Below are 27,234 nucleotides of genomic sequence, written 5' to 3'. Positions count from 1 at the left end.
GGGAGGGAGGGAAGGAAGGAAGGAAGGAAGGAAGGAAGGAAGGAAGGAAGGAAGGAAGGAGAGAACTGAAATTATCAAATGAATAGATCATTTTGGAAATGTGTAAAAATAATTTATATTTGAACTGGCAAAAATATAGCATTGAAAATCCATTAAATATTTGCCAGTGAATTCTACAGTATTTTGTAAATATACCAGAAATGGAAATAATTCCTGAAGCTTCTGTATTTCCCAGAAGAATGGTTGTGATAAAAATAAAATCACTAGAATAGGACTCTATTTTTACTTTGTTGACTATACAAAAGTGACTCTGTGTAACTTCATAAAAATGAAATATTTGGAGTCTTAATAAATTTTATCAATTAACTGAGCTGATAAGACTTCATCACTTCCAATCAACCAAGAAATATTTAAAATGTATTTCTTCCTTTCATCTCTTTTTATGCAGCATGATACATTTAAACTAATCTGCACCATCCTCATCTATCTATCTATCTATCATCATCTATCTATTTCTCTTGCTATCTTGCTATCTAGCTATCTATCCATCCATCTCTCTAGCTAGCTATCAATATCTATCGATATCCATCCAACATCTATCTATCTATCTATCATCTGTCTGTCTGTCTGTCTGTCTGTCTGTCTATCTATCTATCTATCTATCTATCATCAATCTCTTGCTATCTATCTATCTATCTATCTATCTATCTATCATCTATCTATCTATCTATCTATCATCTATCTATCTATCTATCTATCTATCTATCTATCTATCTATCTATCTATCATCAATCTCTTGCTATCTATCTATCTATCTATCTATCTATCTATCATCTATCTATCTATCTATCTATCTATCTATCTATCTATCTATCTATCTATCTATCTATCTACCTACCTACCTACCTACCTACCTACCTACCTATGTCTCTTGCTATCTTGCTATCTAGCTATCTATCCATCTCTCTAGCTATCTATCAATATCTATCAATATCCATCCAACATTCATTCATTCATCCATCCATCCATCCACCCACCCACCCACTACCTACCTACCTACCTACCTACCTACCTACCTACCTATGTCTCTTGCTATCTAGCTAGCTATCTCTATCTCTAGGCGGAGGCCAAAAGGTAGAGGAATAGAGCAGTCGCGAGTTTGACACGTCTGAGCGAGACAGCAGGGAAGATAACGAGCACGGATAATATACTTTCCGCATCTTTCAACGAATCAGAACCCAAGGAGAAAGCTCAAACGTCGGCTGGAGGAGCGTGAGAGAAACCACGCCCGGCTCTCCTTTCCGTCACCTGGAGTCCAAGCCCGGACGCCCGTCTCCACGGAAACCACCCGCGCGCTTCTCAGCTCTTTCGCGTTCCTCAGGAGGAGGCGGCGGCGGCGGCGGCGGAGGAGGAGGAGGAGGAGGAAGGATGGGAGCGGGGAAAGCGACCGTTCTTCCTTCAGTCGCGTGAGGCCGTCCGCTCGCTCGCGCGCGGGCCGCTCTCCTTCTCTCGGAGACCCGCGCTCCACTCGCCAGGCGGCTCCGCTTCCCTGGGAGACGGCTTGGTTTCAGGGGCGGCAGCGGCGGCGGCGGCGGCGTTCATGTGGCGAAGGCGCGTCTCCGCCAGCCCGGAGCTGAGTTGGCGGCAGGATCAGGCGCTGGGCACAACCCTGCGTATCGTGCGGGAGCTGGGCCCGACCGCTTTCGTCCTGCAGGAGGAAGACCAGAGGGCGGCGGAGCTCAGGGTAGAAGAGGGGAGAGGGAGGCGGAGGGAGGCGGAGGGCGAGAGAAATGGGACCCTCGTTCCCGTTTACACAGCCGGGGATGCCGCGCTGGATGCCGGATTTAAGTACTTCTCTCTTGCAAGGCGAACCTGGCTCTTCTTCTCCCCCCCCCCACCCCTTTCCCCGCTTTTAGCTCCACAATTAATTTTGAAACTAAAAACATACTTCTTTTTTTTAAAAAAAACAAACAACATTTTATTAAGTACAAAAGTTTAAAAAGATTGAACCTAGTGTCTCATCTTTGACATAAATCTTTGTCTGACCATTCCATATCATTCCAACATTTATTTATTTATTTATTTATTTATTTATTTATTTATTTATTTATTTATTTATTTATTTATTTATTTATCAATTAATTAATTATTGGGACTTATATGCCGCCCTATCTCCCGAAGGACTCAGGGCGGCTAACAACAATAACATAGAATAATACAGAAGTTAAAAGAAAATTAAATTAATGGCCCCTGTAGAATAAATTAAAATTAAAATAAGTTAAAAATTAAAGTTAAAAATTAAAAACATAATTAAAATCCCTGTCAGTCCAGGTCAGCCTGGTGGAAAAGGAGTGTTTTGAGGCCGCAAAGGACCAGATATCTGGTCTTGCATGTGGTACATTAGAAAGTAACTATTACATATTTATATACCACTATACATTCCCAATTAACCTTTTCCTACTTATTTTATTTTTTTATTTTTTTATTTTAATTCCATTTATACCCCGCCCTTCTCCGAAGACTCAGGGCGGCTTACAATTTAAGCACAAACCAATGTGCTTAGCAATAGCCTTCATTCTATGTATATGCCTGCTTATTAGGGCTTTTGGGGGCCCCCAAGCGGCATTATTACAAAGTCAGCTCATTGCCCCCAACAATCTGGGTCTTATAGAAGAACTTCCTTCTTTTTTCCCCTCCATTTGTAAAATGAAACTAAAAACATACTTCTGAACACTGTACAAAGTGCCTTTTGCTCCCCTAGAGTTCACATCTCAGTTCAACAGGTTCCCTTCCCTTAGAAAAGCCTGAATGCTTGAAAGTGAAGCCAGGGCATGTTCTGCCCAAACACTGCACTTCATTTTTTTTATTTTTATTTTTTGCATTTTAAGAGTGTCAGTGTTTTCCTTTTTCATACTCATACAGGAAGTTCATAAACCAAGTGAAATAGTGATTATATGCTCGCTTTCGTTGATTTATGGGTGGATTATAGTGATATTAGAGAAGGGATACTATATAGATAGTCTTCTTAGGACCCCAACTGAGCCCAACATTTCTGTTGCTAAGTGAAAAATTTGTTAAATGAGTTTTGTCCCAATTTACGACCTTTCTTGCCACAGTTGTCAAGTGAATCGCTGCAGTTGTTAAGTGAATCTGGCTTCTCCATTGACGTTTGCTTGTCAGAAGGTCGCAAAAAGTGCTCACATGACCCTGGGACAGTGCAACGGTCATAAGTATGAACCAGTTGCCAAGTGTCCGAATTCTGATCATGTGAATGAGGATGCTGCAACGGTTGTAAGTGTGAAAAACAGTTGTAAGTCACTTTTTCCAGTGCTGTTGTAACTTTGAATGGTTGTAAATTGAGGATTACCTGTATAATCCTATGGCCAATTCTATTTGTACTGGCAATACTGCTGATTTGATCTTGTTTTATTGTTCTGAAGACGTTTTCTCTCCCTGGGTTGTATTGCTATATTCACCAATCTGTTCTGGACTTTTCCTTCTGGGAGGTGGTCATCTTTGCAGCATCTCTTTATCTGTTCCATATACCGGTACTATTAAAACACTGATTCCTGTCAACTTTAACTGGTAAAATGATGCACCAAGGGAAAAAAACTTTTTGAACCTAGGTACCTCAAATGTCCAAAATTCGGTATCCATGACACCCATGGATTTGAAATCTGGCAAACTTTATAAAACGTTTTATTATATAAACATCATAAAGTAGTTATGACATAATACAAAAGGTTAGAAACATTTTATGTGCTGATGTTTGACTGTATTATACAGTTCAACATTTAACTGTATAATTTAATTCAACTGATTTAAAAATAACTTTAGCCCAACCACTCCAGGAAAAGCAAATGATTAACAAAATTAAAATGTGGGGGGGGACTTCTCTGAAATTGCTACCTTATTAACCCAAGGTTGCCTGCTGTGGCTTCCTTTCTTAATAAACGTGTGCATTTGATTCCAATGTGTTTGGATGTGCCTGCCTATGCGTACATACCAATCCCTACTAGAAATCACACCCTACAAAACAAAACACAGGGTAAAGACTTTTTTTTAAAAAAAAAGGATTAATTGATTGAGTGTCGGTGTTTTCCTTTTGCATACGCATACAGACAGTTCATAAATCAAGTGAAATAGTGATTATATGCTCACTTTCATTGGTTTAGGGTTGGACTATAGCAGTATTGCTACTAGAGAAGGGATACTATAGCCAAGCAATATTGCTGATTTGATCTTGATCCGATTAAGATTAAAATAAGGTTGCTATACAGTATGTAAAACTAATTGATCATTCAGGTGCGATTACTGCTGTTTGCTTTCACGTGCATGAGCCACAAATATTTTCACTGAACCTCTGTCACTTGACAAGTAGTATTTGTCACTGTAGAGTCATTGCATAGATTTCCTTGCTTGTTAGTATCCTCTCATCATCCCAGCCCAACTGATAGGCCTACAGTGATGTATCTATTACCCGATTTAGTGAGAGAATGCTGCTCCATGCAGAAATACGCACCTGCTAGTAGTTGAAAGGAAAACTCCCTATTAGACTTCTTGCATTGCACTTTGTAGCAAACCTGCTCATTTCTTTTTCTCCTCCTGCAAGTTAAGATGCCTATTGGGATCCTATCACATTATTTTTGTGAGTTCTTTTTCTTTTTTTGGTAGATATGAATAGTTTTCTCCTGCCAGTCTCGTTTCTCTTCAGGGAGAGTACTAGTTGCTGTATTCTCCATACTCGCAAGGGATAAAGCTACACATCTTGTGTCATAAAACTATACTCACATATCAAACTTCTCAAGTATAGGCTTAGCCAATTTTAAAAGTATTAAAAATATCATTCACATTTTCTCCATTAGGCATATTCCGGTTTCCTTATCGATGAGCAGCTTCAACTCACATTTTGAAATTCTGTCAACACAGATAGTTCTCGTTTTACAACTGGTCAGATAGCGACCATTCAGAGTTATGACAGACCTACCTGGGGGCTAGTTATGACCTGGATTTGAAGTTCCGGCGGTCACACACCCCACTTCACATGACCAAATTTTGGGCATTCAGCAGCCAAGCCACATAACCCTAATCATTTGCAGTGTCCCCAGTCTCATGAGTGCATTTTACATCAGTTTTGCTAAAACTGTCATTTACATCCATTGGTTCGCTTAACAATTGTGTTAACTCGACTATCCCCAAAACGGTCATAAAATTGGGTCGGTCACATGACCGACCTGTTTTATGACTCACAACTTAAAACCATGATGGGCAGGCTCCATTATTGTCGTAAGTCGAGGACTGCCTGTATGAGATTAAAAACTTAAGTTGCAAGGTACTATATATATATATATATATATATATATATATATATATATATATATATATATATTCCCTACTTGCAATATAAAATGATTTAAAAGATGAAAGAAAAAGAATAGAAATAGTCTACGTCTTCTGTATAATACACACAGAGCAAAAGTGAGACAATGAACAATGCTTTTCAAATGGGAATTTGATATATGTCACAACATTTCTAGTCTGGAGGAAAAATTTCCCATGCTGATGGGAGTATCTGATCAATCTGACCTGATTTTATTGTTACGCTTTAATAGTTAAAACCTATGATTCATAATGTGGAGTGCACACCCTAATCATTGAAGCAAACCTGTACATATATTCTTATAAGGGCTGTGGTGGCGCAGTGGCTAGAATGCAGTACTGCAGGCTAATTCTGCTGACTGCTGATTACCAGCAGTTTGGCAGTTCAATTCTCACCAGGCTCAGAGAGGTAGACTCAAGCCTTCCATCCTTCCAAGGTCAATAAAATAAGGACTCAGATTGTTGGTGGCAAAATGCTGACTCTGTAAACCGCTTAGAGACAAAGCAGTATATAAATCTAAGTGCCTATTGCTTATAGAGGGACGTGGTGGCTCAGTGGGTTAGGACACTGAACTTGTTGATCAGAAGGTCGGCAGTTTGGCAGGTCGAATCCCGAGTGCCACGTAACAGAGTGAGCGCCTGTTACTCGTCCCAGCTTCTGCCAACCTAGCAGTTCGAAAGCACGTAGAAATGCAAGTAGAAAAATAGGGACCGCTACGGTGAGAAGGTAACAGCGTTCCATGTGCCTTTGGCATCTAGTCATGCCGGCCACATGACCACGGAGAAGTCCTCGGACAAGCGCTGGCTCTTCGGCTTTGAAACGGAGATGAGCACCGGCCCCTAGAATCGGAAACGACTAGCACACATGTGCAGGGAAGCCTTTACCTTATTGCTTATAGCTTTTCAGAAGTGCATTTTGATGTCATTAATGGACTCCTGTTATCTTTTTGTACTGTTTCATTGAATGATAGATGTTGATATATTTGAAAGTATGTGAATATAAATAGATTTTTCTGAGAAATAGTCCATTAGAAGAGAAATAGTTGTTACACTATTTCTAGCACTATTATTTCTGTTTTCTAGTACTATTTTAGATACACTGTATAGATAATATGAGTAAAATAGACATGGTTTTAGTAAATACTGTCTTTCCGCATCTTAGTTTTCATTGTTCTCCATTTTATAAATGTGGTGGCATAATTATTAAACATGTTTTCTATTGTTTTGGTATAAGGTTTCCCTGGGGAACCCTCATTCATGCAGCTGCTCAGTATTTCTGAAAGAGAAGGACCTTTGTAAACATATCTGCTGGTAAATTATTTTTATTAAAATGTAAATTGATTAAAAAATCTATATTTGTTGTGCATTCTGCAGTGCCTCTTAATGTTATTCAGCTTTTTAAAAGTCAGATATTATTCTGCCAAAAGGGAGGGAGGAATCAAGATAGGATAAAATAAAGAAAAGGACAAAAGAAGAGAGGAAAGGAAAGGATGCTGAAAGATAAGGAAAAAAACGAGTATGAAGAAGATAGAGGCAATTTATAAGGTTTTCTTCTAGAAAGTTTTAGGTTGGTTTTTTTTAGCATTGGAAGACAAAATGCTCAGGGGATACATTCAGACTCAGAGGCACTTTTGGAAATAAAGATAATATTGAAGGTCTGGCACTTTGTAATATTCCATTTTTATTTTTCTTTAATTTAAAAAAGGGATATGGGAGTATGCATGTACCAAAAGAGGAAATATCTGGTTTGGAAATTAAGTTAAATCTGTGCATAAGGAGAACTCCTAAACATCCATCAGGGAAAAGAGAATACAGCATAAACCAAATACAAGTTGGGGAGGAGGGTCAAATAATTCATCACTTTGTTTGCTATGAGTTACAAGATACCATAAGAAATATGAATGACAGTTAATAATAATAATAATAATAATAATAATAATAATAATAATAATAATAATAATAATAATAATAATAATAAGAAGTTGGAAGGGACCTTGGAGGTCATCTAGTCCAACCCCCTGCTAAGGCAGGAAACCCTATACCATTTCAGACAAATGGCTGTCCAGTCTCTTGTTAAAAACTTCCAGTGTTGGAGCATTCACAGCTTCTAGAGGCAGGTTGTTCCACTGATTGTTCTGTCAGGAAGTTTCTCCTTAGTTCTAGGTTGCTTCTCTCCTTGACTAGTTTCCATCCGTTGCTTCTTGTCCTGCTCTCAGGTGCTCTGGAGAACAGCCTGGCTCCCTCTTCTTTGTGGCAGCCCCTGAGATATTGGAACACTGCTATCATGTCACCCCTCACCCTTCTCTTCGTTAAACTACACATACCCAATTCCGGCAACCATTCCCTATATGTTTTAGCCTCCAGTCCCCCAATCATCTTTGTTGCTCTTCTCTGTACTCTTTCTAGAGTCTTGACATCTTTTTTACATCGTGGTGACCAAAACTGGATGCAGTATTCCAGGTGTGGCCTTACCAAGGCATTGTAAAGTGGTATTAGTAATTCATGTGATCTTGATTCTATCCCTCTGTTAATGCAGCCTAGCACTGTGTTGGCTTTTTTGGCAGCTGCAGCACACTGCTGGCTCATATTTAAGTGATTGTCCACTATTAAGCAACTACATTTTACTAAATTTCATGCAGATGGTATGCAACTTTAAGGAATATAGGGAACTGTCTGGCATTTTTTCATAATTGAGCTGATGTTTGTATGTATTTAAAATTGAAAAGCCAACTGCATTTAAATCGTCAAGTTACTAAATAAATTGTATTCAATTTGTTCTTTTATTTTTAGGTTATTACTAAAAAAGTTCAAACTTCCAAGAGACCATGAATGTAGGTATAGGTTAATCTTGTCATTTCATTTCCTGTTTGGAACTCATTGCATGGAACATTTGTTTTTGTGTTTGTATCCTTCAGAAACCCCATTCCCCATCACTCAGATGGCCATCCCATAGCTGGCAGTGGGCAACCAGGATTGCTGGGAGGGAGGGCAAGAATTTCCAACAAACAAATGTATTGTATATTTTAGTGCTTCATTATACAATGAACGTTATTTTTTCTTCCTAAACAGATGCTTTACAGATTGGTTTGTTAGAACGAGAAATTAACTATGTGCTTCAGAATCCACAACTTGCCCCTCAAGTAAAAATAATTGCCCATTCTGTTAAAAAATTAATAACAGTTGATGATGAGTATGTTAAACAAAAAAGTATTGACAGTGAGGATATATGTCCTGTTTGCCAGGATTTGCTACTCAAAAAAATGCTTCCTGTCACTTATTGCAGGTGAGTTCCTGTTGGATTTAAATTGCTGGGAGGAAGTATCATATTTGTAATCATGCAGTTTGACTGATGGCATTTTCTTATATTTTCTTATACATTTGCAAGAGATCATGTTTGGGAGGAATTTTAGGATGCATATCGCTGCCTCATTTGGACTCATATCATAATTCCAGTTTGCTCTAGTAGAGGTATTCCATGTGTCACTGGGCAAAAACTTGCAGCTCTCCTCAGAATGGCCTGAGTTTGGCCATTTGCTGTGAGTTTGGCAGCAACATGTGGAAAACCACAAATTGATCCCTGGGTAGGCTGCTTGATATTTGGACCCATAATTTTCAGGCTCACAAATACGTCTAGTACTCTTTGTGAGAGTTTTAGTGATATTTCTCTTCCTGCAGGTTAGATTTTTTAAAAAAATGTAAACAACAATCCATGTTGGTTTTCAGGTTACTGTAGGACAGTGGTGGGATTCAGCCAGTTCTCACCCCTTTGGCAGAACCGGTAGCTAATTTTTTGTTGCCCAGGCCCAGAATGGGCTTCCGGAAGCAGCATCCACACAGAGAACTGGTTGTTCCCATTTTTGAATCCCACCACAGCTGTAGGATCTATTTTCTAATTCTATTCAGATTAGCCTGAAAACTCATGATTATCAAATATATGCTGGCTGTGAAAGCCCTGCATCAGTATTAATAATTGTTTCTTTTTTCTAAGTAAATAGGTAAAGTATTCTTTTTTATTTGGAATTCAAACTTTTAACTTTTTCTTCATTAAAAGCAGTCTATGGTTCTTTAGTTACCAAATACACCAAATAAAAAAAAGCATTTAAGCATATTTGATAAAGCTCTGTTATCTCCTTTTTGCTTTTATACAAAACAAACAGGATTTCTGAAAGATATTGCTAACCATATTTTGGGTAAATCATGTTATAGATAACTGGCAGAGTTGAAGATGGAATCCCTTGGTCCACATGACTTCAATCCTTATTTTAAAAATATTTCTTTATTTTTTATCAGTTACAATGTTTTGAGGATTTGAAGTTTCTTTTTTAATTGTCTTTTTAATTTTTTTAAATTTGGAGATTATTTTTGCTTCACACAACTTTCACATCATGGTGCCAGTGTGGTTTTCTAGTGTGAAAACATTGTCTGTCCCTTTTCTAATGGATCGCCTTGAATTTCATTATTTTTAGTAGGAGTTGTTTATGTGGTCACAGAAAAATACTTACTTCTTGAAAATTTGTCATTAACAATTTGATACATAAAATTCCATGATAACAATTGAAAAAATAATGTAACTCTAATGAAATTTAAATTTATTAGAATAATTATTAAATTTATTTAAGTTATGTAACAATTCAAAAAGAAAATGAAGTAAATTTCTTCTGTGCAGGTTTAGTTGTGGGAACAACATACATATAGTGTGTATGAAAATTTGGATTGATCATCAGCGAGATTTAGAGAAAAATTCTTTAGTGAAGTGCCCTCTATGCAGGGAAAATTTTGCCCCGCTGAAGCTTATCATGGAAGAATTCAGAAACTGCAAAAAACTTGTTACTGCAGCAGAAAAACAAAGTCTTAACAAGCACCTTGGAATCCCTTGCAATAATTGCAGAGTCCTACCCATTGAGGGAAATTGCTACAAGTAAGCATTTAAGGCATTTAAGTAGTTATACTTGAATTAATTTATTTGTAATGTTTTAAACATTTTTTCTGTAAGGAATAAAAAATATAACCTTTGTGATTATTATGAGTAGCCATATGTCAATTATTGGCTCAAATTTTCATCTAAGTTTATATATTTAGATAATACCACATCTCAAAATAGTTTTATGAAGCGTTTATTGGTGAAAATCTTATCCTCACTCACTGTCTAGTGAATAAGCTCTGTGGTACCCAGAACAACTAGCTCCCTAACAGAAAGATGTAACAAAACTCTACTTTATCTGTGACTATATATCTTGGATCATAGGGTTCAAGTTTTATTCACATTAATAATTGCAATGTATATAGTTAGCTAGATGAGGTTTTCCATTAAGAAGTATTAAAATTCAATGTGACATTTGTAACTGTTTTTAAAGATCTGTAATAGGAAATGATTAGACTCTAGTTTCTTTAAAAATACTGTTGACACTAAAAATGTAAATATTTGGCTGTACAATTAATTTTAAGGTTAATTATATATTTACACAATAGCATACTCTCAGACACTCAAACCATTCTCAAATAGACACTAGGTGGTGCAAAAGTCTTTTTTTCTTCAGATTTAATTGATACTCTTGATTCATTGAGGAAAAATAATTTTGAGGTACATTATACAAATTAAATCAGAAGGGGGGAAAAAGACTTTTGCACCACCTAGTGTCTGTTTGAGAATATATTTTTTTTCAACTTTCTTGATTTCATCTGAAGAAAATATAAATCAATTTATTGATAGCATCCAAGAGCATGAAGACTGTTAAGAATTGTTGTGCAGAGGTCTCTTTGTGCTACCAAGGAGTTGCACAGACAAGGAAGGGTACTGAGAGCAGTAAGAGTCACACAGAAACCACAAGATACACTGAGTTGTGAAAATAGAAAGTAGTTTACTTTAAGGTGGTGTAAAATCAAAAATGCACAGTCAAAAATAATCAGTCCAGGTCATACACAAAAATAACAGTCCAAGTACAAATCCTAATACAAAGTCTTCTTACCAGTTCAGAGGTCAATACACAGTTGTACAGGTTTATCACAGTAGTAAACCAATAGTACAGCAAAACAGAGCAAAAACAGTAATAGTAGAGAGCAGTGAATTCAGAGAGAGAGAAGCTACGTTCCTAGCTCCCTCTTATGGCCATGAGAACACTTACACACCCATTGGCCAATTAACATCTTAAAGTCACAACATCATGGTTAATATATTTTCAACCCAACATTGTAGGCTATCATCATATGCCTAACAAAGACCTTCTAAACTATTGTGGGTATTACACTATTTCAGCACGTAATGCAAGATTGTACATTTAGAGTCAAGTCTTCCCATCTTAGCACAGGTGTCCACAACGGGCCACAGTCATGACAAAATGAGGCAATTTCACCCTATTGTCATTGCATTCTGACAATTTGGTGCAAATACAGAAGTCATAAAATTGGTGCCATGGCGTCATGAGCCAGGTTTCTTCACTTTCCGCTCAGTTGCCCCTCTGCAAATGCATATGCTTATTAATTAGAAATTTTAGCTTGTTGGCCTATTTTATTTTAAAGTAGAACATTTCTTTAAATCAAACAAGATTTGTATAAATGTTATTATTAATATTAATATTATCATTATTTCAAGGTGTACTGAGTGTAGTAATTATCATCTATGCCATGGATGTTTTCAAAGCTTTTGCCATCCGTCACATACTTTTGTTTTCCGAGAGGTATAGTATAAATTCCCTTCCTTTAAAAAAAAAAAAACTTAACACAGGAATTTAAAAAGCAAGCAATGGTAAAGGAAACTTCATTCTTCCTATCTTGCCTTGTCTGCAAAATCAGTTTTATTGAAGAATGATTCCGTGATTTTATTTTCTTGTTTTTTCAACAGCGATGAATATTTCTGTACTGTAGTCTAAAAATCAAAATAAAGATGAGATCCTAAGCACTGTTTCAATCCAATAAGCATCTCTCTGGTAGGAGTGTTTACATTTGAGTTGATATGCTTGTGAGATGCTATGCTACAGCAAGCAAGGTTAATTTGAAGCCTTCTTCTTTTAGCTTCTTTCCTTTTCTGGATAAAATATTGGGTTTCCTTTCAACCAAGTCCTTGGTTAATAGCTGTGGTGCTTTTAACTTAACCAGTGGCCCACTAGCTTAGTTCAGTGTATGTGTGAGCAGTACAACCCCTCCCAAATCCTGAGTTGAGCATCCCACTACTGGGTGTGGAGAATTCATAGCCTCTGAAGAAAACAAGGCGCTCTAATGAACACAATAGGGATGAAATATAGCTTTTTAGAAACAATATTTTCCCAATTATCCTTCCTCTGTGACCTGCTTCCTGAAATGAGCGTAAATATTCTGTGGCGGTTGGTGTAGCTTTCTACAATTCTCTGGGAAAAGCAAGGTGTTGGTTGTGTAGAAATGCAGCTTCTCAAGTCATGCATCGTAAATGCCTCCCTATCTGCTTCTCTGGAAGTAAGGATGAGAAGAAAGTGTTATCTATGCTTGACCACTCCTTCATGGGCAGAAGATGTTACAAATCATGAATCCTAGAATATAATTCTAAGGATTAATAGAACTAGAACTTTATAAAATAAGCTATTTGATCTAGTTCACTTCTGTCAGGAATACTGAGATCCAAACAGACTCAGCCCAAGTGAAGTTTATAAAACTTACTAATACCAATCCTGAATCAGAATTATTTATACAAAGTGGATTCTGCCATCCTATTTGACCTGCTTCTTCTTTTTTTCACAGCCTATGTTCTACTTACTAATTAGGATAAACTGTTATTCTAGGCCACAGGTTGGCAACCTGCGGCTCTGGAGCCCATGCGGCTCTTTCAGCCTTGTCCTGCGGCTCCTAGTCGTCCTCCGCCATTTGCAGAGAGAGAGAGACAGAGACAAAGAGAGGCACTTGCGCTTCTTCTTCTTCTTCTTCTTCTTCTTCTTCTTCTTCTTCTTCTTCTTCTTCTTCTTCTTCTTCTTCTTCTTCTGTGTGTGTGTGTTTGTGTATGTGTGTGTGTTTGTGTGGCCTCACACTGTTCTCCGAAAAGCTGACAAGCTTATTGGGCGGGGCTTCTGCCTTTGCTGCGTCTCAGCAGAAAGCAGCAGCTCTCTCTCTCTCTCTCTCTCTCTCTCTCTCTCACACACACACACACACACACTGAGTGTTGGAAGAGGACTGAGTGTTGGAAGAGGGAGAGGGGGGAGAGAGAGAGGGAGGGAGAGAGGGAGAGAGAGAAAGAGAGAGAGAGAACTCATGCACAGCAGCCTCTTATTTCTTTTTATTTAAACTCTTCAATCAAGCTCCCCCCCCACGCACAAGTTTTGCAGCTCCCAGTGGTTTTTTTCTCCTCTGGGAAACAGGTCCTAGTGGCTCTTTGAGTGTTTAAGGTTGCCGACCCCTGCCCTGTGCCATCAAGTTGGTATCAACACTTAGTCATCATACAATGCGTGATCACTCTATCTTCCCCCTCAATAAACCTGGCTTTCTGGAACTTCCCATGGTCTTTATCATCATTGCAACTGAGTCCATTCACATTGTCGCTGGTTTTTGTCTTATTTTCTAAGCAAAATTTACCGCAGCGATCTGACAAATTAGCAATTATTCAGCTGTTTTTTTTTCCAAGTATCATCTTTCATGTTTTTTCTGCTATCAGTTTTACTGAAATGATAATTGTTAATAATTCCCTTTAAGCACTCTGTCCAATTGCTTGGTTTCTTTATATCTCTACTTCAGAAAAGGAATCAGAGATGGAAATCATTTGAACCAAAAGGGCAACTGTCAACAGCAGAAGAAAACTTGAAGGTTAATCCAGAAGAGAAGTTTCAAGAAAAAAACAAGGAGCAGTAAGATGAAAAATTCAATGAAATCCATTTCAGTGGTTTTTAATTAAAAAAAAACTTAAAGAAGGAGAAGTATATGATTTAAGAAAGCAGTGGTATTAATTATAGCTTTTAATCCCTTTTATTTTAATATTCCATGGTATTTATAAAGAATTGTAATTTATTCCCAATGGGCTTCCATAGTTACAGTGAAACAAACATTCCTGTATTATTTATTGACATTATTAGTAACTTTTCGTCAGGCATCAGTCTGGAGTATTTATATGAAATCCATTAGAAATCTTTCATCTTTTATTATTTTAATTTTTTCTAACTGGACAGTGCCTGAAATGGTATAGGGTTTCCTGCCTGAGCTGGGGGTGGACTAGATCAAGGGTAGGCAACCTTGGCTCTTTTATGACTCGTGGACTTCAACTTCCAGAATTCCTGAGCCAGCTGGCTCCGGAATTCTGGGAGTTGAAGTCCACGAGTCATAAAAGAGCCAAGGTTGCCTACCCCTGGACTAGAGGACCTCCAAGGTCCCTTCCAGCTTATTATTATTATAACTAAAGGCAGCCCTGAGCTTACTTGCTCATCATGTTCGCAAGTGGTGATGGCCATTAAGTGAAATTTTTTTATTTTTTATTTTTATTTTAATTCCATTTATATCCCGCCCTTCTCTGAAGACTCAGGGCGGCTTACAAGCTTAGCAATAGCCTTCATCCTATGTATATGCCTGCTTATTAGGGCTTTCACACACACCCCAAGCGGCATTATTACAAAGTCAGCTTAATTGCCCCCAACAATCTGGGTCCTCATTTTACCTACCTCGGAAGGATGGAAGGCTGAGTCAACCTTGAGCCTGGTGGGACTCGAACCTGCACTAATTGCAGGCAGCTGGTGTTACATTAGCCCACTGCTCCACCAAGGCTCTTGCTTAACAATCCCCACTCCCTGCTCTCCTTGATGCAGTTTTTAAATGACCACACAGGAGGATAACTGGAGCACAAGGTGCCTCAGATAGCAGAGGCCCTCGGGGGCTTAGCACAAGCGCCCCCTGCCCCAGGGTTTCCACGCTCTGAGACACTCCTGTGCTCCACTTCCCCCCCCCCGGGATCCCCACAGTCCTTGGGCCTCCTTCCCCTTCCCCGAGTCCCTGCAAGCCTTTCTTTCCCCCTTCACATCCCTGCAGGGCTGGGGCCTCTTCCCCACTCCCTGTCACAATTGCACACTTATGTTTCAAAGATCTCTGGAGCTCAGGAGGTTAGGCTGGGAAAGGAAGACAGGGCACGCCACCGTTGCGAGCCACATAGATCGCTGGGCCGAAGCAATTGGCAGCTGTGTAATTGCAGAAGCACCAATTTGGAAAAAGATGGACCCCTTGTGGGATCCCAACAGTGGAGACGCTTCCTTTGCTTCACTGAAGCAAAGCAAATCTTTCTGTTCCCTCCCCCCAACCTCCTGAGCTTTGGAGATCAATGAAACATAAGTAAGGAGGAGTGTGTGGGACCCAAAGGGGGGTTGTCTAAGATGTGTGGGGACCCAGAGTGGGGGATGAGGATGGGAGTTAGGTGAGAGACACTGCAGCATCCCTGCAGCTGGTTGTAAGGGTGAATGACCATGGGAACGCTGCAGTGGTCGTAACTTTCAGACCAGGTCATAAATAGCCCTTGGAGGTGCCTGCTGTAACTTTGAATGGTTGCTAAGTGACCAAACGTAAATAAGGACTACCTGTACGTCAGCACTGTTTGCATTGTTTCTTTGAAATAAGATTTTAAAATCAAATAGATGGGTAAACCCATGTGGAATAGATACTCTTATTACTTCTCTTTCAGATTCAGCTGCATACCACAGCAGGTACTGAACTCAATGCCCAATATGGTGATTAGGAAGGGCAGCCCTTTACTTGATCCAGGTTTACAGTGTAGACTCTGTTTGAAGATATTCTGCCTTGGTCAAGTTTCAAGGACCTTACCGTGTAATCACAAGGTAAACTGAAGATACACTTGAGCAGGACCTTAGTTGTTTTTTCAGATTAATTTCTAATGCATGATTTTTCAAGCCATTGCAAAAACATGAAATGATTTAATGTCTGTGTGATATAATGCAAAGCCTGCATGCTGCTGTGGCATACCTTTTTGATTATTGTTTTGCATTGAAACAGTCTCTATAGAGTTAGCAAGCAGAGTAGAGTCTGGTGTCTGAAACATCTATTTGTGAAATCAAGGAATTCTGTTTCGATCTTTAGTGTTGAAGCATCAAGGCTCTTGTCTACCACAGTTCCCCTGATTTTTGGAACTAGAGCCACAGCCACTCCCAGAATAGTGTTTCAGGATAAAATAGTGCCTTGTTCACAATCAAGATAGAATTTATAATTTCTAAACATTCCTTTGGTGTTAATTAAGATACTGTATTGTCACAACTACTATGGATTTTACTAAATTCAAGTTAGACTGTACAATGCATGACTGTGAGTCAAGTCCAGCCTCAACCATGTAAACTCACTGGATGAGTTTGGAACAGTCGCACTGTCATCCCAACCTACACCACAGAGCAGCTGTGGGCATAAAATGGAGGATCCCCATATGCTCCTCCAGGTTGGGTATGAAAATCACTAATCTCTGCAGATATAGCTGTACAATGCCCAATGGTTTTTGAAGATTAGCCTAAATATTAGCTCAACTTTTTCTTTTCCCCGCATTGTTATGTCTTCCTCTGTATCCAGTTTTTGTTGCTCCTTTCTCTTTGCTTTCTTCCTTTCTCACTATAGGTCCCTTTTCCTATCACCATCTTCTTGATTTTCTGCTAATTTGGCTAAAAGGAGAAATCAAAATATGCATACTATTACATTTTATGTAGGAGAGAAAATGGTTGGAATATGCAAATAAGGCTCAATTATTTCTGTAAATAGGGTACCTTATTTTATAGGGATTTTTAATTCATTAATATATGCTTATTTTGTCCTATTTGTGCTGTTTGGGAAGACGCGGGGGGAGAAAGACAACGAAGTGATACTGTACATGTAAGGATATATCTGCACATATATAGATTGGGATAGCTCCAGCCACTGGCAACTCTTAAGTTGACAAGATAAGGAAGCTATCTACCCGTCCCACTAGATTCAACAAAAGGGACACACTTTAGGTCCTTTCTGTTAAAAAAAATATCATTGGAACAATGCCTTTTCTGTCAAAGCATCTTGTGACATAATCCCATTAGATTGGCCCATCCCTGCTCACCTTTCATAAAGCATTGAAGACCTGGATGTGCTCCAATGTTGGCTTTTACTTTTTTGAGGGGTTGGGGTTTTTTACCCTGTAATATATTTTTATTTTTATTTAAAAAAAAAACAATCTTAAACATGTTAGCCACCTATACTCACATTTGCAAGATGGGCAGCCATGTAAATCAAATAAATAAATATTTATTGGGGTAAATTCAGCTGTTACTTCACTTCCCCAGAATCCATTATAAACTTGGCTATGCCTGTGTGGCTACCCTTAACATGAGCAAGATTTACTCACATATTTTTCAGTTATTATTTTCTATTTACAGATGTTTTTAGTATCATTAAAGAGTTGGCAGAAGCCATTTAGATCCTTAAGTTCAATTATAGGCTTTGCAGGAATCCAAATTCAAGCATCCCAGACAAATGGCAATCCCTGCTTGAAGACATTCAATGAATGGAGCCTTTTCCCTCTCAAAGTGACTGGTTCCCTTTAGGAAGCTTTTCATTCAGAATCTGCCCCCCTCTAAGTTAAATCCAGTATGTAAGTACAAATAACTTTTCAGATATTTGAGGAATGTGACCATATCCTGCACTCTTTCAACACATTTTTTATTCCAACCTTGCATCCATTTATGTTATTCAACCTATACTTAAAACTAGCCTATTGGAATAATTTATGTAGTATTTTGCTGAAACTAAGACCCATTACAACAGTTCTAAAGACTATTAAATAACATTACCTTCAGTGATCAGTGACTACTAACTATTTCAAAACCTTCTAAATTAGCTTTTATTATTTTTAGCATCCCTCAGTAACCTGAACTCATTTTCAGGTGATCATTTTAAGCTTTTGAATACCTAAAAAGGCAACTTCTGTTGCTTCAAAGGAAGCAAGTCAACAAATTCCTGGTTGTTTCCTAGCAAGTCCAATAGACCTTAACTAACAATTCTCTTAAAATGCATGACACAAGAGATTAATATGGATGTTAGCAGACATCAAGAGATGTCTCTTTGATCATGGAATTTACCTGTCTCAAGAACTGAATGGCAGTTCAGATGTATGATTTCATTTCGCATGCAGTATTTGACTCATGCAAGATACATAAATAATGTTGGCAGAAAATTACCAAAGCTTATACATTATGTATTTTATTTAGTTCCACAGCAAATGCATTGACCGTTGGCTGCAGAAAGAAAATGCATGTCCTATTGATGACCATGTTGTATATAATCCATTAACTTGGGAGATGGCAACAACCAAAGACAAAGTAAATCAGTTAGGGTCTCAAGCAAAACACTTCCTTGCAAAGCAGTCTGGGATGGATCTTTTTATACCAGGTACTGGATTGTCTACCAAACAAATAAAGTCTCACCGTGTCACGGAGGTATCTCAAAGTAGTTTTCAAGGAAACTATAACAAGAAAACAAATTCTGCAGAGACTGAGCAAAATTTAACATTGAATGGTTTCAGCTATCCTTCTATAAGAGATGCTGGTTCTACCTTGCTTAACACTCAAAAACCAAGACATTTGAAATTTTCTAGACATATAAAGGGTTTAGTCCTTATTCCAAAGGCTCGTGTCGATAAATTTACCGATAAAGTAGTTGGTACTGATTTAAGATTATGTGTAAATTATAAAACAGATTAAAATTATAATGCTACACATTTTTTAAGAAAATAGATTACATTGTAGTTATTTGGATGTACAAAGGATCCAGATGCTTTAGCTTTTTATATAAATGTTTAACAAATAGTGTGAAAATCATTTTATTTGGTTTGATATTCAATAAAGTTTTACATAAAATAGTATTTATCACCATAAAAAAAGTCTCTAAGGTTTTTTTGGCTCCAGTAAATTCAAATTTTCTTTAAGTCTTAAGTATCCAAACTACATTTTTGAATACATAAAATGATAAAAGGTATTCACCTATTTGTCCTAATTCTGTTTCTTAAGTGATTTAAACTCTAATTTCAGCTTCAACTGGAACTACACATTTCTGTGGATTTTTGTGTTTTTTGCTGCATTTGGTGACTTTAAATGACTAATAATGTTACCCGTATATACTTGAGTATAAGCCGACTCGAGTATAAGCCGAGACCCCCAATTTCACCCCCAAAAACTGGAAAAAGTTATTGACTCGAGTATAAGCCGATCCGCCGTTCTGCAAGCCTCTGCCGCCAGCAGAGGCTCGATCCGCCATTTTGCAAGCCTGAATACACAGGAATACCCTGTGTGGCCGCGGCTCTCGGGGAAGCCCTGGCTGACCGCTTCCTCGCTCCACGCTGCCATTCGGGCCCGCGCGTTCCCCGGGCAAATCGCGGCACCCAGCAGGCGAGGAAACACGCCCGCTCCAGTCGCCCCCCCTTCCCTCAGGAGACGCGAAGCAAGTGACCGCCCGGAGCTTACCGAGGACTTGCGCGCGGCCGAGGCTTCGGTGCTTCCAGGATCGCGCGCACCTCCCCAAACCTCCCCAAACGTCGGCAGGTCTCCGTTCCTCCTGCCGACCTTTGGGGAGGTTTGGGCGCCTCCCCAAACCTCCCCAAACCTCGGCAGGTCTCCATTCCTCCGCGCAGACCTGCCGACGTTTGGGGAGGTTTGGGCGCCTCCCCAAACCTCCCCAAACCTCGGCAGGTCTCCGTTCCTGTTTGGGGAGGTTTGGGCACCTCCCCAAACCTCCCCAAACCTCGGCAGGTCTCCGTTCCTCCGCGCAGACCTGCCGACCTTTGGGGAGGTTTGGGCGCCTCCCCAAACCTCCCCAAACCTCGGCAGGTCTCCGTTCCTGTTTGGGGAGGTTTGGGCACCTCCCCAAACCTCCCCAAACCTCGGCAGGTCTCCGTTCCTCCGCGCAGACCTGCCGACCTTTGGGGAGGTTTGGGCGCCTCCCCAAACCTCCCCAAACCTCGGCAGGTCTCCGTTCTTCCTGCCGACCTTTGGGGAGGTTTGGGCGCCTCCCCAAACCTCGGCAGGTCTCCGTTCCTCCGCGCAGACCTGCCGACGTTTGGGGAGGTTTGGGCGCCTCCCCAAACCTCCCCAAACCTCGGCAGGTCTCCGTTCCTGTTTGGGGAGGTTTGGGCGCCTCCCCAAACCTCCCCAAACCTCGGCAGGTCTCCGTTCCTCCGCGCAGACCTGCCGACGTTTGGGGAGGTTTGGGCGCCTCCCCAAACCTCCCCAAACCTCGGCAGGTCTCCGTTCCTGTTTGGGGAGGTTTGGGCGCCTCCCCAAACCTCCCCAAACCTCGGCAGGTCTCCGTTCCTCCGCGCAGACCTGCCGACCTTTGGGGAGGTTTGGGCGCCTCCCCAAACCTCCCCAAACCTCGGCAGGTCTCCGTTCTTCCTGCCGACCTTTGGGGAGGTTTGGGCGCCTCCCCAAACCTCGGCAGGTCTCCGTTCCTCCGCGCAGACCTGCCGACGTTTGGGGAGGTTTGGGCGCCTCCCCAAACCTCCCCAAACCTCGGCAGGTCTCCGTTCCTGTTTGGGGAGGTTTGGGCGCCTCCCCAAACCTCCCCAAACCTCGGCAGGTCTCCGTTCCTCCGCGCAGACCTGCCGACGTTTGGGGAGGTTTGGGCGCCTCCACAAACCTCCCCAAACCTCGGCAGGTCTCCGTTCCTGTTTGGGGAGGTTTGGGCGCCTCCCCAAACCTCCCCAAACCTCGGCAGGTCTCCGTTCTTCCTGCCGACCTTTGGGGAGGTTTGGGCGCCTCCCCAAACCTCCCCAAACGTCGGCAGGTCTGCGCGGAGGAACGGAGACCTGCCGAGGTTTGGGGAGGTTTGGGGAGGCGCCCAAACCTCCCCAAACAGGAACGGAGACCTGCCGAGGTTTGGGGAGGTTTGGGGAGGCGCCCAAACCTCCCCAAACGTCGGCAGGTCTGCGCGGAGGAACGGAGACCTGCCGAGGTTTGGGGAGGTTTGGGGAGGCGCCCAAACCTCCCCAAACAGGAACGGAGACCTGCCGAGGTTTGGGGAGGTTTGGGGAGGCGCCCAAACCTCCCCAAACGTCGGCAGGTCTGCGCGGAGGAACGGAGACCTGCCGAGGTTTGGGGAGGCGCCCAAACCTCCCCAAACGTCGGCAGGTCTGCGCGGAGGAACGGAGACCTGCCGAGGTTTGGGGAGGTTTGGGGAGGCGCCCAAACCTCCCCAAACAGGAACGGAGACCTGCCGAGGTTTGGGGAGGCGCCCAAACCTCCCCAAACGTCGGCAGGAGGAACGGAGACCTGCCGAGGTTTGGGGAGGTTTGGGGAGGCGCCCAAACCTCCCCAAACAGGAACGGAGACCTGCCGAGGTTTGGGGAGGCGCCCAAACCTCCCCAAAGGTCGGCAGGAGGAACGGAGACCTGCCGAGGTTTGGGGAGGTTTGGGGAGGCGCCCAAACCTCCCCAAACGTCGGCAGGTCTCCGTTCCTCCGCGCAGTTTTTTTTGTTGACTGGAGTATAAGCCGAAGTGGAATTTTTCAGCCCAAAAAGTGGGCTGAAAAATTCGGCTTATACTCAAGTATATACGGTAATCTAAACCAAGTTTATATATTAGCATCTTCAGTGTTTTAAGTCCCTCAGGAGATAAAAGAGATGATTAATAAAAACATTTATTCTTTCTTGCTGATAGAAGTGGAATCTCCTAGAACAGGGGTGTCAAACTCAATTTCATTGAGGGCCGCATCAGCATTGCAATTGCCCTCAGGGGGCTGTGTGGGTATGGCCAGGGTGGGCGTGGCCTACTGGGTGGGTGTGGCTAGAGTGCGTATAGCCTACTGGGTGGGCGTGGCCAGCTCTACATCATTCGCATCAAGGGTGCCTATGGGGGCCTGGGCAGGAGTGGGACAGATCTGAAGGTCTCTGGCAGAAGGAGGGTCTCTGGGCCAGGACCAAGGCAGTGGGGGCCGTTCCCTCAGTTTCCAGGATGGCTTCGCGGGCCGCATGAAACCACTTCGCGGGCCGGATCCGGCCCCCGGGCCTTGTGTTTGACATGTCTGTCCTAGAAAGAGATTTGGGATGGTTTTTAAAAAACCTCAGAATATGGGTGAAAATCAGAATGTTGGATTTGAACTGATGCACTAGTAACCCATGCACATTTAAGAACTGTATGCTCTATTCAAAGAGATATTTTCTTTTATGGAGAAAACACCATATGCGTTCAGGGTGTACATACGGAATTGCAAAGTCACCATGATCACTGAACAATGATAGAACAAGGAGTAAAATAATGGGAATACCTGAACCAGTCAGTCATTCATATGTGCCATTTCATGTCATGAGCTGATCTTCTAACCAAGGTTATAATTAATACTACAACATTCATATGGATCAACAATGACTAGATTTCCAACTCTCAATCAAACGCCCTTCGCCCAGTGCGCTCCCACAGGGAGGGTCTGCTCAGGGTTCCGCCGGTGAGAGATTGCCGGCGGGTGACACCCAGGGATAGGGCCTTCTCTGTGGGAGCGCCTGCCCTCTGGAACCAGCTGCCGGTGGAGCTGAGGACTGCCCCCGACCTCCGATCATTCCGCCGGGGCCTGAAGACCTGGCTCTTCGAGCTCTCGGGCCCAGACTGAGGAGGAATTTTTAATTTGGGGTTCTTTTTTAACTGACTACAGGGTTAATTTAATTTTTTTTAATTTGGTTCTTAATTTTTGTATTTTGGATTTTTAATTCCCTGTAAACCGCCCTGAGTCCTTAGGGAATAGGGCGGTATATAAATACAATTAAATAAATAAATAAATAAATAAAATATAATGGGTTCACCATGCATGACTGTCAAGCCGGTCACAACCCTTTAAACCTAAGATTATTCATTATTACCAAGCTTGTCATTCTGAAGAAGCAGCACCTCTAGGTATTATGTAATGTTGCCTAGCTCACTTTTTGAAGCATGGCATCTTAACAATTTCAGCAAGCTATTCCTTTCAAAAATCCTTGATACTGGTATTCACTTGTATAGCCATGCAGTGAATGGCTGTTAACACGTAGTCCGCGAGACGCAATAATCAATTTCTTTTTTTAAAACAATCAAGAATCACAAGGTTATTGGTAAGATTTTTTTTTAAATTAAACTTAGCAGTGTCTTATAAATTTTAAGTTGTAGGCAATCCATTGGCACTGCAGTAGTTGCACAGACATGAACAGCTGCTACTGGTAGGAAAATGAAAAGGATCAGCACTAATAAACCATAAAACAAATTTAAAATATGCTGTGAGAAAAGAGTCATTATTTACAACATAAATCTAGTAAGTAAAGACTAGTATCTTGGCAAGAGCCGGGCTCCTATTTCTGCAGTGGATTAGATTATCAACTTTACTTGATTCAGTGACTAGTCTTCATTAGTACTGTGAGCTTCTTTTGAAAGAAACCACTCTGCATTTCTTTCCCTTAACACAAAGCACTACGGCAATATGAACATGGCACAGCACATGTGTGAGAAAATGTCAAGCTAGCCTCTGAAACAGCAACAATGGAAAATGGGCTGCCTGCTTTGGTGGTGGGTAAAAATAATTGCACTGAATGATAGCGAGAGGGGCAAATTTCAGGCCTCTACTTGGCAGGATGAACAGGTGGGCCCCAATGCAGCAAGAATCTTAATGGCCAATTTTGTAAATCCAGAGTCTAAATTTATCTAAATAACATTGCTGAATATCACATGGGGTTGGAATTGCTGAATATTCAGCAGTTCCTCTATTAGAGAATAACTCAACTTTTAATAATAGATGTCATAAGGTGAGGATGTGACAGCATACAGGGCAGAGGTACAAAAACTATCCATATGGTGTAGTAACAACTTGCACCTGAACATCGGCAAGACAAAAGAGATGGTGCTAGACTTCCGGAGAAAAAAGGAGGAACCTGCCCCACTTTACATCGGGGAGGACTGTGTGGAGTTTCCTCCTTTAAATTTCTGGGAGTCTACCTCTGTGAAGATCTGACCTGGAAAGTTAATACAACCCAGGTGGCTAGAAAGGCCCAACAGAGGCTTCAGTTTCTCAGGGTCTTGCGGAAGAACAGGGTAGAACAACAGCTAATGACCCTCTTTTACCGGTCTACTATAGAGAGCGTCCTCTCGTGTAGTATTGTGGTTTGGCATGCTGGTCTGACAGCCGCGGAAAGTATTACAGAGGGTGGCGAGTACAGCACAAGACATTGTGGGCTGTTCCCTGATACCACTGGATGACATCGCCAGGGCTCGCTGCCTTGGAAGAGTGAGGAAAATTCTCAGGGATGACTCACACCCTGGACGGTATCTCTTTACTCTCCATCAGGTAGGAGATATAGGAGTATAGCCAGCTGCACCAACAAGCTGAAAAACAGCTTTTATCCGTGGGCTGTTAGGCTTCTGAATGAGAAATAACTTTTGTGAATTTTATGCAGAATTGACTTGGGAGGCCGGTGTGTGGTGTAGTTGGTTCACATGGTGTAGTAAGATGGAGGGTTTGTTGTCACTGTGTGTTGGGGGGTGGGAGCACAAAGGGAGGCTCAGCTAATCTCAATGTACACATAGTTGTACTTTGACAATAAAGGTTCATTTCAAATAAAGGGCTAATTTCAGTGAAGACTGTTTCCATGTCTGTTTCAACATACTGTTCCAGCCATTGCAGCTCACAAAATTGGATTCCTAATACAAAGTATACTCTTAAGATTGTAAGCATATGTATATTTACTTATTTAGCAGGAAATTCCATTCAACCATAAAGAACTTCCTTCTGAATAAGCATGCATAGAACTGCTCTGTTAACATGCATGCAATACAGTAAAACTGAACCGATATGATGTAGAAATACATTTTTTTAAAAAACCACAAAAATTCTATATATGCTGAAGAATTACACACCAGTATATTTTAAAGAACAGTGTATTACAATTGGGAAATATACAATTATTTGACAATTGTTTTTGTAATTTTCAAAATCAGTTTAAATTTCAGCCAATACAACTAATTGATACAAAATGCTAAAAATCACATTATTTCAGAAATATTGATTAGGGATTAAGGGGAACAAGACCATCAAAAATTTACTAGGCATAATTCTATCAGTGCTGTTAAAATATAAAATGGCAAAAACATTTTTTGTTTGAAAATTATTTAATATTCCAAAATGCTTAAAATGTCTGATGCTATTTCAGTGCATGTGTCATATATGAGGGGAGAAGCACTTATCTTCTGAAACTGACTTCCAAAAATATTTTTAATTAATTATATTTAAATCATTAATATATCTCCCACATACCCAGAGACATTTGTGCTTAGATTAAATCTGAAATATTAAGTCTTACCATTTCATGCACACTCTGGTAAGAACTAATTAATGTAGTAAACAGTTAAAGAGATAAAAGATTTTTCTGATCTGTACCACCAAGCTGCAGATGAGACAGTAAAATGTTTGAATGTAAAATGTAAATTGTACTTTTTTTAAAAAAAAGCCTTTGGATATACTACTATTGTAGGATTCAATGCAAGAACAGGATAACAAATGAGTTTATCATCTCTAGGCAGCCAATTAGTATTTGGCTCCATTTATCTCCAAACTAAAGAAAATGTCCATCTTGTCTCAGATATGTTCTATAAGCACATACATATTTTCATTTTAAAAATCTACTACTGCAGACTGGTATGCATTATTACACTAGTCCAGTAAAAGTGATCTCCAAATCCTTGGGGGATCCGTTTATTTCTTTCCCATCAGGTCATACACAATGGCCTGCAAATAAGTAGAAATTCAAATCTCGTAAGTTAAGACAAACCAACTAGAATATTTTACTCAAAATCCATTATTTCTGTATCATTGTGCCTTTTGAAGTTCCATTTTTTCTTTTTCTTTTTAATAAAATCAAACCCAAAACATAGGTAATTGTGCAATTCCATATTATAACCTTTCAATAAAAGCTGTGTCATTCAGAACTACTCCATTTTTGTTCAGGCAAATCTTTGAGTTTGATTAAAATGTTACTATCCTTCCACCCATAGTAACAAATTTATGAAGGCCTTTTTAATAATTATATAATTCATTTCTCTGTAGTTTCAAAACAAGACAGTTCTATGAAAATATGAAAAAGATAACTCAAGAATTTTTTCTGTTCATATATAATTAAAAGTGATTCTCTGTCCATTAATAAATCTGAAGCTTCTAACATTTAATGTTAGATATTTAGCAAGGTAGGGTATTTTCTGTTCATGCTTAAAGACCATTGCCTTGCTATAAGTTGGAGCAAGATTTCTGTGCCACCTGTCCACCATGAACCTATAGTTCCTGATATCCAGATTTTGTATTTATTACAGTATGAAGGAGACAAATGAGTTTTGAACTGAAAAAGTAGAGTGGCTAACGCTTCAAGCCATGATTTCAAAGGCTACAGCCTTACTGCAATAAAAATAAGCCAGTCCTCAAATGATGATGAGATGATGAATGGAAAAGGACATATGAAAAGCCCCTGGTTTGCATGTTTAATTTTACTTTGACTTTAGGAACTTCCTGATAACAAAATTAGTATCATTAGATTTTCTAGCTGATTGCAAAAATCAAAATGCTGGAAAATACTTTGGTTAACAGGATTCTCTAGCAAGAGAGATATCTATTTTTCTCTTAGCCAAAAATGAATTATCAGCAACAAGTTTATTATTCAAAAAACAAATGAACATTTGTGTACATTTCTTTCTTCCATAGTGCTCTCTTTTATATTTCATACAACCAATTCTTCATACAATCAGTCTTTTAACTCTATAATGAATTCTATTGCCCTATAGGCCAAATCCCAGTTTCCGTTCAGTATATACAGAAGCCCCAACTGATGGTCCCTGAACACATCCATAGTGCACAATCTAGTTAGGACCCACAAGTTAGATACTTCTAGTGAATGTTAAGTCAGTTGAT

At 40.3% G+C, this 27,234-nt stretch overlaps 1 protein-coding gene across 1 annotated transcript; it reads left to right on the top strand.

The window, feature by feature from the left end:
* Positions 1-1,600: 1,600 nt before the first annotated feature.
* On the top strand, positions 1,601-10,958 carry ZSWIM2 (zinc finger SWIM-type containing 2; the record flags this gene model as incomplete). The annotated part of the gene is made up of 6 exons (XM_083349742.1): positions 1,601-1,744; positions 6,614-6,690; positions 8,170-8,210; positions 8,449-8,662; positions 10,046-10,297; positions 10,883-10,958. 6 exons carry the CDS (start codon positions 1,601-1,603, stop codon positions 10,887-10,889), a joined length of 735 nt encoding a protein of 244 aa, XP_083205868.1. The 3' UTR covers positions 10,890-10,958.
* Positions 10,959-27,234: the final 16,276 nt, after the last annotated feature.

Source organism: Vipera ursinii (assembly GCF_947247035.1).
Source record: "Vipera ursinii genome assembly, chromosome: 1".
Classification (NCBI taxonomy): Eukaryota; Metazoa; Chordata; class Lepidosauria; order Squamata; family Viperidae; genus Vipera; species Vipera ursinii.
Note: the sequence above shows the minus strand (reverse complement) of the source record. Positions and strands in the feature narration are given on the sequence as shown.